This window comes from Coptis chinensis, chromosome 3 (assembly GCF_015680905.1).
Source record: "Coptis chinensis isolate HL-2020 chromosome 3, ASM1568090v1, whole genome shotgun sequence".
NCBI lineage: Eukaryota > Viridiplantae > Streptophyta > Magnoliopsida > Ranunculales > Ranunculaceae > Coptis > Coptis chinensis.
In genome coordinates, this window is record NC_141458.1 from 105,261,233 (window position 1) to 105,274,987 (window position 13,755).

The window sequence follows — 13,755 nt, forward strand, 5'->3', positions numbered from 1 at the left end:
GCTTTCACCACCCATCACATAACCAGGAACTATCTAGTGGAAATGATGGAGTAACTTCTGCAGGATGTCATGAACCTGCAGACGTAATTCACACGTTGTACAAGTAGCAAAGCTATAAACACATTGTCAGTAAAAGGTCATACAAGAAGAAGAGATGCAAGTGCCGACTAGCAAAGTCGGTAAAACCTTTGGGTGATGATACCAAAGGTCTGGAGCTCGAACCTGCCAGCATCAAAGAGTTACTGATCTCATTTAAAACAGGCTTACCAATCAAAAAAAAGAAAAGAAAAAAGATGATGAAAACTTCTAAAGAACTATATCTCATACAATAATATAGTAATTCCAAGATGTCCCCTTTATGTATATCTGGAGCACTAATTTTCTGACTAGAAAAAAACCATTTGTTCGCTACTGATCTCCCAAATACCTCAAAACACCTTAACATAATAACATGTGTCTCAGTGATTAATAATATGTACCCAAAACCTACTGATGGTATATATATATATAACCCAAAATATCCTCCAGTGGTGACTGATATGTCCTAAAAGGTAAATGAACACATTTCCGAAACAAAATAACGTACCATAAGTTACACCGGCCCGTTCAATTCAAGGATCACACAACTGTAAATAATGAATAATCAGAGCTAACTACACCAATAGTCTTTCCAGTACCAGTTGCCGCATTGACAAGGCTAATAACTTTTATCAAGGCACACCACACACACAACAAACTTAAAAAAAAAAAAAAAAAACTCGTAAAAAAATTAAATAGAAATTTGAAGAAGTAGACTGTTTTAGTGGGGTGGGCGATATTGTGCCATCGTGAAGACCATCTACGGGCCGTTTCGTGGTATGGGCCTATCGGGTGCCCAATTGTCGGTTCACGCAATGGGCCATTTGCAAACTAATTATTTTACGTATTCAGGCATGATGAAACGATAGATTGAGATTTGTGAGGGTTATTTTTCGGTCTTGCACTCTCTCCCATATCTCTCCCATAATACAAAATATCACAATATATTGCGATATTTATTGATATTTATCTAGATTTTAGAGAAATATATATAAATATCACGATATGTTTATAGATATATAAGACTGTAAATATCGGTGATATTTTAATGATATTGTGATATTTATGATATTTTGGGATATTTTTTGATATTTTGTGTATGTAACAATTTTATTTAATATTTACCATTATATTTTAAATAAATATAAATAATGTATTATGATATATCAAAAAATATCCACAATATTTACGATATTTATCGATATTTTGAATATATCCACAATATTTGCATGTGAAACAATGTCAAATATCCCCAAAAAATATAATATATCCACGATACATATTGAAAAATTGAGTATTGATAAATACCCATATCCTGATATTTTGTACTATGCTCTCTCCTTCCAATTTAAAGATACTATATATGGCCATATCAAGGTTGCATGAGATGCTCCAAGCACTTTTTTTTTTTTTTTTGTTTTGTAGTTGCCTTTTGCCCTTTTATGTACATGTACTGTACATCGACAAATCATATTTGGCAGCAAATTGTTTTAGCTTTGGGAGCGAGCCAGCGTGATATTTTAAAACCATTTTGGATAAATTGTTTTGTTCCTTCAATGACAACCTCTCTTAGGTGAACTTGGTGTTAAGAAATTAGGGAAATTTGAAATGAGGAATATAAATTCATAATGAAATATTAGTGTAAGTGTGCAATTTCAGGAGTGTTTTTATGGGTGTGTCCAAAATCACCCATTTTTTTAATTTAAATGTTTCCAATTTAATTGCCTCTATTTTCATATTTAAACTGAATTTGTAGAGTAATATATAAACCACTGTATAAAGTGTTGTATATAGATCCTGTATATTATCCATCTTATAATGATTAAGTCCTCACTTTTTTTTTTTGGGTACGTTTGCTCCTACCTTCTAGACCATGTATTTTCCAGGTCTTTTCCTGAGCATATATGATGAAGCCGTCAAATTAACTACCAACAGAAGAACGACACATAATACAACAATTTCACTTATAACACTGCTCTTTTAGTGGCCCTGAACAAATTTGTTTTGCCAATCCAAGATGAGGGACGAAATCAGACGAAAACAACCACGTGATTATTACCACTATCTGGCCCCACATGAAAACACCAAATCATCATAACTTTGTCTTTGCCCACGTCCTCAAACTCCCCTACTCCTCGTATCACAACCCCAAGTACTCACCCCAAATCCGTTTAGTGAAACGCGTCACTTTTCTATATAAAAAAAGTTACAGAATACTGATTTTGCACGTGTCGAAAACTGAGGTAGCCACTTCTGTTTTAGTTCCTGGTCCTGGAATCATGGAATAGGTTAGAGTCAGCAAGTGGTTTATCAGTTTATGTGCTTCAGCATCTTCGCACAACGATTCCTAGCATCTCGATTAGATACCTTGACGTAAAAATAATACCAATGGTTCAGATTCGGGTTTATTCCTTCCAACTCTCTCTACATAAAACCAACCAACCAACCCTCACAACAAAAACCTGAACTCAAAATCCAATCTCTCTTAGTTAGCTTGCCATGGACGTTTTAGAATCTCAGCTTGAAGCTATTTTCTTCATCAACCACTTGAGTCTTGATTTCTTAACCATCCTTGCAAGCAGTTTATGGACTTGGGTTGCTGTTTTAACCGCTACGGTGAGTTTATGGAAAATTCGAGCCGTCGGCGTACACGTACACTCTCCTCAAACAAAGTCAGATGCTTCTCACGAGCAACAAATCCAAGAAGAATTGCAAAAGACAATAATTGAATCGGTGCAGCATCGGTCGTGCAACACATGCACTACTAGTGTTTTAGAATGTGAAGTCGATGGAATTACGAAAGGGAAGTTTGTTATGTATTTCAAGGACAATGCTGACGATGAAATATCTACGGAAGCTCAAGGTATAGATGAAGAAAATATTTACAGTTGCGTTAAGGATGTGACAAGTTTTGAAGGTTGCGATGTTATGTTTGTTAAGAGAAGTTGGGATTTAGGGTGGTATCGGTACCAGGACTTAACGGTTTTTGATGGAAACGTCGTTAAGCTATGGGACGATGACAGAAGGCCGGGGATGTTCTTTGTCAGCTAGGTAGAGTTAATTTGATGGTACGTAGATTTGCTTAGATATGGATTATTGAAAATCTTAGATATGGATTATGATCAATGATCATATTTTTGTATATATATTGTTGGTCTGAATTGATGAGGGACCTTCTACTGAAATGCTAATTGTTTAGTGAATTAGACGTGTTGTTATTGCTCATGATTTTGTTGCATTGAATGACTAATCGCTATGAATCTTTTTCTGTCCCGCAATATTCTTCCTAATAGCTAGGAAAACTAACATGGACAGATCTAAGCAGTTCAATTCTGAAAACGCAACTGCCAATATAGGTTAATTATTAGATTTATTTAGAAATTGGCATGCACTGATGCTTCGTGACATTTTCCTAGCTAGAGAGTCCTGGAGGATGAGGTAATAAAACTGTAAAATTATTTATGCAAAGTTGCAAACAATTTGCAAATACGTGATAACCTTGGTGGAAGAAAATTTATGCAATTGTAATGAGCATGGATATGATATGGTAGTGAAATGCAATGGGCTGCTCTCTAATAAATCGTTAACTGATACAACGTGACCGTGAACTAATATATGCCCGGTCTTACTTATTATCTAGACTCTAATAGCGTGCATTTGAGCTATTCTAGTGTCAAAATTTCCATGTTCTGGCTCGACGGATTACACAGAAACTTAGAGGTAAAGATGATGAGCCTACCCCTTAGGGAAACCAAATTCTGAAAAATGGGAAACCGTCAGTAGACTCAACTCTAGGCACGTTGGTCGATGGTTAGCCCAATCCAATTTCACATTAGGGATTTAGGGATATGTTTGTGTGCTATTGAGCTATTGGACCAAAATATATCAGGCTAAATTTCTATTGGACTCTACAATATAGGGTCCGTATCCTAAACCATCTGATCCCATTTAATCGGGCTGACCCCAACCCATTGACAAGCCAGGCCCTCTGCATATCAATTGGCTAAAAACCCACGGTCCTACCTAATGGGAGAGGTTAGGTAAAGACATTAGTGGAAGAAGCACCACCACTGTCACGTGATATGACATCAGGCCCCACCAAATTTGTTTATTATCCACTTGTCTTACTCTTATCGATCTTATCCATGACGTGTCCACTACTTTTCTAATACCAACTTACCGGGTCAATGCTTCCCATACTTTTAGCAGCCCTAATATCCATTAGAACATCAAATTTAGGTTCAGCCCATACATAAACCAGCCACGTGTAAATAGACACGAAAGTTTCTCCACATTTGTATACGTGTCAGCTCGCTATTACTCCAGTATCTAATTTAACTTGAGCAAAAAATAGATACCCAAAATATTGGTCCAAATTACTATCAATCCAGGCTGTATTTCCTATTATTGGGACCCACCACCTGAACTAAATCTATCTATAAATCCACAAGCTCTCTCTGGGCTTCAAAATACTTTTCCGATATATCGGGTGTTTCTGTGTATCAGTTCCGTTTAGAAGAGCGTTTCGGAGCCTTTTTAGAGATGGGTCTCCTTGATAATTTTTGGGACGATACAATTGCTGGTCCAAAACCTGAAATGGGACATGGAAAAAAGTTAAGAAAATTTGATTCACTTCCAGCAGCTAAAGGAATAATGGTTCCAATATCAGAAGATGTTCCCATCTCTCGTAGTATTACAATTGTTAAGCCTGTAATTAACACTAATAATTTACGTAACTTTCCGGCCGATTCGGGTTCTCTTCCTTCTTCTCCTGCTGGTTCTAGCACCCCTACTTCTCCTTTCTCACGTACGTTCCCGTTTTCTCTGCTTTTGAATATTTATTTAGTTTTTTGTTACATTTGTTTGTTTATTTATATGTTTATATGATGATTAGCAGCGAGAACACCAAGATCGGATATGAAAAGATTGTCAAGGAGGAAAACGATGTCAGAAGCGTTTGAACGTGCAGAGCCCAGAAGTCCTACTGTTTACGATTGGTTAGTCCTTTGCACTTTTTCCCGTGATCTATTAGTCATGAGAAGGTTGTATAATCATCTGTCTAAAATTGTCGTTGGTTGTTGATTTCTTTAGGCGACTGTTTTTGTGATCAAGATGACTTTGAAATTATCACCACTTTAATACAAAAAAAAAGTCAACCCCGGATTGCTGGAACACTGCTGATCTACGGTTAATCATTTTATAATCATGCACTAAAGTTGTGAAATCCTGTAGATCTGATCATTTATGGCAAAATTTGTGATCGCCTCATATGGAATTATGGACAGTGTTTTGCTACTCAAGTATGAAGTGTAAATTGATCAATATCCGAATGAGATGATCTCAAATTATATAGATGTGACTATAGTTATGGATAAAATATTTACACTTTCTAAGATCTTTGCCACGGACGATGCTCTTAACAAGTTGCTATCGTTTGTTGCAGGGTTGTGATAAGTGCTCTGGATAGCTAATGTATTAAATGGTTCTAGGGAGAAAAGAAAAAGGAAGAAAAAAAATGATCGGCATGACGTTTTGTAGATAGAGAAATCTGAAATATATGATCTTTATATTACCAAGCCACCAATCATCTTCTGTACATAAATAATGTGTTGGGTATGTCTTGTTTTTGTATTTCTCATCTTATGAAGATGATTTTGTAAAGATGAGTGCGTGTGTATATAATGTTGAGAATGTAAGCTTGTCCAGTTTTGGATGTTCAACTGTATTAGTTCTTATCAATGAAATCCATATGAAGTCTTTTTCTGCTCAGTAATTTTTTTGGTAACATCAGTACATCTTTTCTGTTCTTGTTTGTTTCAAAGAGCAATAACAACTGGACATGGAATGAGATCTTACCATCTTACATAGGCTTGAGTACTGATCACACTTTTCCCCGTTTTTTCAGTCGCTGGATTTGGTTTAGGTTTTAATGTAATCCGGTGGTATTTGTTAAGAATGGTTTTTGTCAGTGTGGACTACTACTTTAATTCATCAGATGACTGGGCACTGGCAACAGTTAGTAAGGGATGCAACTCTGCTAATTTTGTTGTTGTTGTTTGCTAGAAGCGCTTAGCATTCTAGCTTTTACTCGGGAGATTTTCCAGATGGTCTCTTGGAGAACAAGTATTGCCTTCACGTTTGTTATAATTCAGAAAATATGAAAACCGTTTGTGCCAATCTTTTGCTTACTTGCTGGAGCCTGCACGTACTATTGCACCACCCTTTATTACCGCCCTAAAAGTGTGAACATTTCGAGATCCTGGCGTGCGTATCCAAAATTGTGAGAGTTCTGTTGCATCCATCTCTGATGTATTGTCTAACTCACTGGCTGCAGTAAGCAGTAGACACAAATGGCCGGAATTCTGTCCTGATGAGAAATACTGGTGAACCCCGGGCAAAAGCCAAGAGTCAAAAGGATCCAAAGAGTGTTGGCCCCCAAACACTGCTTCTCACTGATTACTGCTAGACGTGTTTCATTGCACTGATCAAAATATATTATGGTTCTGTTAGGGTGTTATGTTAGCGACGAACAAAGCTTTAGAAGTCGGAACTACCATTGTTGCTTATCTAGCCGTATCTCTCTTTACACGTGGATCCAACTATCGGTATCTCTCTTTACACGTGGATCCAACTATCATTTGGCATAGGCAGTTATTGAAAGTGTGGCCTACCCAATTGGAATTTGGAAGTTCAAAAATCTTCTTATGTAATTATTTTGAGTAAAGCTTTTGTGCTCCATGCCTCCATGACGAGATACATGTTGGAATGTAAAATGCAAAGCGCCAAAAATGAATTATGGAGTCATGATGTCCTTGATTGAGAAAGAAATACAACTCTAAAGTTTGCATTATTTGAGAGTCTCCGTTGCAACGAAAAAAGCTAGAAAAAACATAATCTCAACAAAAATCCTCACCCAACACCTACTGAATTGATTACACAATATAACTGGTACAATTTCTAGACTTTTGTGGCCTAAGCTGCCTTCACTGTCTCAATTAGATCAGCAGCATCTTGAACAGTTGCAATGCTTTCTGCCGCTCCTTCTCCAATTGATACTCCAAACTTCTCCTCCAAAGCCATCATAATTTCCACCTGATGAAATAATAATCTTCTAAGTCAATAAAATTGACAACAATGTAGTTCAAATTCCGATATTTTCAGAATAATTAAAATGGAACGTAGGTGCTATCTAATTTATAATGAGAAATACCGTGTCCAGAGAATCGGCTCCCAAATCAGCAAACTTGGTTTCAGGAGTCACAGTGCTCGCATCAACAGATAATTGGTTCGCAATCATGGTCTGGACAGTTGATAGAGTCTCTGGTTTAGCCTGCAACCATTGTGGTAATTTGGCTTAGTATAGATATTTCGAGTAAATCGAACATGAAACATATACTTCATATTCTCATGAAGTATAATTTTCTTTTTTACTTACTGCGGAACATGTAATTCTGCTCCTGGAGCGATTAGAGAGGGGAAAAGATTGCTTTGCTGCTTTTGTGGTTAGCTTTAATCCACCTGCCAAGGAACCTCTCTACACGTTTTGAGTTTCACATCAGCTCTCTATACATTTCAAGTATATATAAATTATACACAATACACTATGCTATAAAGTATAAACTACAGTTGGAATCGATTTTGATTAATCTGAAACGTTAAATTAGATCCTAGTTTAAAATGTACCCTGAGTTTGATCTAAATAAGATCCAACTCATGTTGATCTATCTGCTCCAGTTCTAGTTATAGTTGTCTTTCCTATATCAGGCCCTTAATAGGGTACTAAAGTGAACTCGAGCAAAACTGAGTAACTGACTGATGTGTGTCAAGTATCATGATTAGTGCGGGTAGAAGAAATTTGGTTTGGGCGCATTTCTGTTCCACATGATTCATGCTCGTAAAATGAGTGTCATGTATCGCAACTGACGCTCACTCCCTGAGTGCATCCTTCTGGTGAACTGAGGGTTTGATCAGTTATAATGTGTTGAATATTTTGTAGGCGTCATGAAACTATTTTAGTACTTATTTCCAATAGGACTTCATTAAATAAGAACATGGATGTGCTCCTATGTGGCATTATGGCTATATCCATATTATGAACTATTCAATTTAGATTTAAATAAAGGGAGTTTATAACAGGTATCAATAAAAAACATTACACGCACTTATACAGACACAGAGATGGTGAATGTGATACTTACAACGACAGGGAAGTTTTGTTGGCAAGTAGTACCATTGATCTTAGGAATGGCAGAAATGGTAGCCAAAGGAGCAGGAGAGATTGAAAGGAAAGCAGCCATGATCTTAATGAGAAGCTTTGAGAAAAGATTGAGTAAAATAAATGTACTCAAAGACTTCTGCAAGCTTATTAAGATTATAGGAAGGGAATCAGTTGCGTTCTATATATACAAAGCTTCTTCAGAATATATAAATTGTTTGGCTTCAATGAAAGGTGATAGAACCAAGGTTTTGGTGCATTTTGAGTCCATAATCTTGACGGTCTATACTAAGTGTTGTGTCCTTTTCCGATTTAAAAAAAACTTCCAGCATCAAACCAGTTTCGATTGGAAATCTCAATGTAGTTTTCTGTCACAATTTTGATTTTTCTCATTATTTCATCTTGCTTGAATAAATGCCAACAAGACCTTCAATAAATTTGATTATGAAATTCCTCATTCTAGTCCAAAGGCTAGCTGATCCCCAATTCCACATACAAAAAAAAAGAGTCCAGAGGACCAATTTTGGGGAAAAACAACTCTAGAATACACTGTTTTTTTTAGTAACTCACAAGAACAAATTTCAGTATAAAGTAACACACAAACCACAATTTCAATTTTAGTAAACTCTTAAAGACAAAATAAATTGGCCCGGCCTTTTTTTTTTAAATACCATTTTTACATGTTATTATAGATATAAAGCATATAAATTTTTATTTATTTTTTAAATACCAGTTTCACCCCTCTGTGTTATGTTTATAAAGCAGAGAAATTTGATGATTATTCGTACCCAAATAGATTAACATACCTCATACACTATGTTGATGTATTAACAACTCCAATAGGTGTTCTTATTAATCATACATTATGTTGAGATATGAATAGTGATTGTGCATAGCTCATGTTGAGGTATGAAGAATGATTGCACATACGAATAGTGATTGTTTATAACTCATGTTGAGGTATGAACAATTATTATTTATATATAGCTCATGTTTGAGGTATGAACAATGTTGATATATAAACAGTGATTGTTCATACTCCAATAGGTATTCTTACTTATCATATATTATGTTGAGGTATGAATAATGATTGTGCATAACTCATGTTGAAGTATGAATAGTGATTGTTTATACGGATATTAATTGTTCATAGATCATGTTGAGGTATGAACATTAATTGTTCAATTCATAGCTTATGCTTGAGGTATGAACAGTATTGATATATGAACAGTGGTTCTTCATACTCCAATAAGTTTTCTTACTGATCATACATTATGTTGAAGTTGATTATTCATACAATATACACCGGGTCGTTTCGATTGTCTTTATATATATATTATAGCTCTACCCTTTTCAATTGAGGAAGCGTTTCTAGAGTGTCAAAAAAATAGGAGATAAAATAGGAAACAAATATTTATCTTTATCTTTAAATATATATTATAGCTATACCCTCATAGAGACTCCAGTTTTTCCTAAACTCTATTACTAAATATAAAAAAGTATGATATAAATAAGGAAACAATCCCATCTAGAGTTTCACTGACTCTTCAACTTTTCAACTTTTCCTAAACACTATAGCTAATTACGAAAAAACAATCTCATCTAGAGTTTCACAGAATCTCCAACTTTTCTTAAACAATATTAGTAATATAATTACGAAAAAAAAAGGAAACAAAAAACTAAATTGCTAAAAACAATAATTTCCACCGAAAACGATTTTCCTAAAACCCTTTCAATTTGATGTGTCATCCACTGTGTGATTTAGATATTTATTCAGTTAAGGATTCAAAAAATCACAATTACGGCCACAATAATTACGACATATTTCAATTCCTTAGATATATATTATAGTTATACCCTCACCAATCTATTTTTTGGAACACTTGCAGGGACTTCAGTTTTTTCTAAACTCTATTACTACTTATAAAAAAGTATGATATAAATAAGAAAACAATTCCATCTAAAGTTTCAGAAAGTCTATAACTTTTCCTAAACACTATAATTAATTACAAAAAAAAAAATAATCTCATCTAGAGTTTCACAGAGTTTCCAACTTTTCCTAAACAATATAGCTAATTACAAAAAAAAAAAAAAATGAGACAAAAAACTAAATTACTAAAAGCAATAGTTTCCACTGAAAACGATTTTCCTAAAACCCTTTCGATTTAATGCGTCATCCACAATGGGATTTAAACAATTATTCATAGTTAAGGATTCCAAAAATCACAATTCTGGCCACAATAATTATGATATATTCCAATTAAATTTATAAATTTTCAACACTGTATATATATATATATATTTGTTTTGTTTTGGTTTGGTATATATATAAGCGAAATAATGAGATTCAGTTAAAGTGGACGTTGGGCTTAAATATATTATATACCAAACAAAAACAAATTACATGTGGAAAATTAAATTATACAAAAAATAACATCACAAAATATATAATAGAAAATGAAAAAAAAAAATAACGGCAAAGCAATAATGACAAATATTTTAAAACATATATAATACTGAATAAAACTAATTTAATGTCAAATAACAATTAATAGGGAACCGAAAACTGGATGCATTTGCATCCATCAAACTAACCTCAAATAATATTTAGCAGAAAATCGGAAACTGGATGCAAATGCAAGCATTAAACTAATCTTAAAAATTAATTAATAGAAAATCAGAATATGGATACAACTGCATTAAACTAACCTCAAAGAATAATTAACGGAAAATCAAAACTTGGATGCAAATACATCAAACTAATATAAAAAAATAATTGTCGAGAAATCGGAAACTGGATGCAAATTCATTGGACTAACCCTCAAAGTTTAAATTAACGGAAAATCGAAAACTGGATGCAACTGCATTGAACTAACCTCAAAGAAAAATTAATTATAAATTGGAAACATGATGCAAATGCGTGGAACTAATCTTAAAGAATAATTAATGGAACATTGGAAACCGGATGCAACTGCACTGAACTAATTAATCTTAAAAAATAAACTGGATGCAAATGCATTGAACTAACCTCAAGAAATAATTAACGGAAAATTAGAAACTGTATGCAAATTCATTGAATTAACCTCAAACAATAATTAACGGAAAATCGGAAACTAGATGCAAATGCAACCTTATCAAATAATAAACGAGAAATTAGAAATTGTGTGCAAATGTATTAAACTAATCTTACAGACTAATTAACGAAAAATCAGAAACTGGATGCAAATACATTGAGATGACCTCAAAGAACAATTAACAGGGAATTGGAAATTGGATGCAAATGTATTGAACTAACTACAAAGAATAATTAATGAAAAATCGGAAACTAGATGCAACTGCATTGAAGTAACCTAAAAAAAATAACGGGAATCAGAAATTGGATTCAACTGCATTGAACTAACCTCAAAATATAAATAACGAAAAATCAGAAACTTGATGCAAATGCATTGAAGTAACCTCAAAATATAGTTGGATTATATATTGTGAGAATGTCTCGATAAGTATAATTTTGCATTTAAAATTGTGTTTATCTTATCTCTTTCCGTATGATTGGTAACTCTTTGCTATTCAAGTAGCTTCAATATATATAAACTTCGCCTTATTAGGCAATCTCGCAAAACTTCAATTAAACTTCTATTGTTAAACAACAAAATAAAGTTGAAGGGTTTTATCAAATATAAGTTTTTTTTTTAATGAAGAGTGAGGTTTTCACGTTATAAGAAATTTGGATGAGTGATCAATATAATATTAATATATAATAGTTCTGCATATTTGCAAATATTTTTTAGAATAATTAATATAACAACACCCGTTCGTAGATAATCTTTGCAGATTCAACATAGTGAGTCATGCATAATTTAATGAATAATTAACGGGGAATCGAAAACTGAATAATCTTTGATAATCCAACATAGTAAATCAAACATAATTTTTTTTTTATGTCATGTTTGCAAGGACACTGTAGATGGATCAGTAGAAGTTGGTATTACACACCACATTGAATAATTAAAAGGAAATCGAAAATTGGATTCAAATACATAACTAAGCTTAAAGAGTAATTAACGGAAATCGAAAACTTTATGCAAATGCAATAAACTAAACTCAAAAAGTAATTAACTAGAAATCGGAAACTGGATGCAATTGCATTAAACTAACGTCAGAGAATAACTAACGGAAAATTAGAAATTGGATGCAAATCCTTGAAAAATATTTAATGGGAAATCGTAAACGGTATGGAAATACATCAAACAAACCTCAAATAATAATTAATGGGAAACCAGAAACTAGATGCAAATGCATTGAACTAAACTCAAAAAATAATTAACATAAAATCAAAAACTGGATGCAACTGCATTGAACTAACCACATAGAATAATTGGTGGGAAATCAGAAACTAAATGCAAATATGCATTGAAATAACCTCAAAGAATAGTTAACGGGAAATCAGAAACCAGACGTAATTGCATCGAACTAACCTCAAAGCATAAATAATAAATTGGATGCAAATGCATTGAACTAACCTCAAGAAATAATTAACGGGAAATTGGAAACTGGATGTAAATTCATTGAACTAACATCAATCAATAATTAACTGGAAATCGGGACCTAGATGCAAATGCAATTTTATCAAATAATAAACGAGAAATCGGAAACTTGATGCGAATGCATTAAACTGACCTCAAAGAACAAATAACATGAAATTGAAAATTGGATGCAAATGTATTGAGCTAACCGCAAATAATAATTAACGAGAAATCGAAAATTTGATGCAACTGCATTGAACTAACCTCAAAAAATAAATAACGGGAATCGAAAATTGGATGCAAATGCATTCAACTAACCTCAAAATATAAATAACGAAAAATCATAAATTGGATGCAGATGTATTGAACTAATCCCAAAGAGTAATTAACGGGAGATTGGAACTTGGATGCAAATGCATTGAACTAATCTCAAAGACTAATTAACGAAACATCGAAAAACTGGATGCAATTGTACTGAATTAACCTTAATGAATAACTAATGAAAAATTATAAAGTGGATGCAATTGCACTAAACTAACCTCAAATAATAATTAACGGGAAATCGGAAACTTGATGCAACTGTATTGAACTAACCTCAAAGAATATTTAATGATAAATTAGAAACTGAATGCAATGTACTACATTGAACTAACCTCAAAGAATAATTAATGGAAAATCATAAACTTGATGCAAATGCATTGAACTAATAACCTTAAAACATGTTTGTATTATATGTAGGGGGAATAAATGTCACGACAAATATAGCTTTGCATTTTAAGTAATGTTTATCATATTTTTTTTATTATGATTAAAAATGTCATGCTATTCAAGTAGCTTCAATATTATTTTCGTCACATTGGGAATTCTCACAAAACTTCAATCAAATTAACTTCTATTATTAAACCTAACAACAAAAAGAAATCGATGAGTTTTATCAAG

The 13,755-nt window shown here is 33.4% G+C and overlaps 3 protein-coding genes across 10 annotated transcripts; 2 read left to right on the top strand and 1 right to left on the bottom strand.

Moving 5' to 3' along the window:
- Positions 1–2,577: 2,577 nt before the first annotated feature.
- LOC147512528 (uncharacterized) lies at positions 2,578–3,129 on the top strand. Its single transcript, XM_086598738.1, has one exon. The coding sequence runs from the start codon at positions 2,578–2,580 to the stop codon at positions 3,127–3,129; it is 552 nt and encodes a 183-aa protein (XP_086454864.1).
- Positions 3,130–4,105: 976 nt separating this feature from the next.
- Positions 4,106–6,928, top strand: LOC147512529 (dormancy-associated protein homolog 3-like). 8 transcript variants are annotated; one of them, XR_015215005.1, is made up of 4 exons: positions 4,283–4,885; positions 4,976–5,075; positions 5,170–5,265; positions 5,522–5,847. XR_015215005.1 is itself a non-coding variant. In XM_086595569.1 (3 exons), exons 1-3 carry the CDS (start codon positions 4,621–4,623, stop codon positions 5,547–5,549), a joined length of 393 nt encoding a protein of 130 aa, XP_086451695.1. In that variant the 5' UTR covers positions 4,106–4,620; the 3' UTR covers positions 5,550–5,847. The 8 variants fall into 8 exon arrangements, 6 of the variants coding, with proteins under 6 accessions (XP_086451695.1, XP_086451696.1, XP_086451698.1 ...); XR_015215004.1 differs by having other exon boundaries at positions 4,538–4,885; positions 4,973–5,075; XM_086595569.1 differs by lacking the exon at positions 5,170–5,265 and having other exon boundaries at positions 4,106–4,885.
- Positions 6,868–8,481, bottom strand: LOC147512530 (uncharacterized). The gene is made up of 4 exons (XM_086595567.1): positions 8,277–8,481; positions 7,514–7,612; positions 7,289–7,408; positions 6,868–7,170 (listed from the first exon to the last, which is right to left on the bottom strand). Exons 1-4 carry the CDS (start codon positions 8,373–8,375, stop codon positions 7,051–7,053), a joined length of 438 nt encoding a protein of 145 aa, XP_086451693.1. The 5' UTR covers positions 8,376–8,481; the 3' UTR covers positions 6,868–7,050.
- Positions 8,482–13,755: the final 5,274 nt, after the last annotated feature.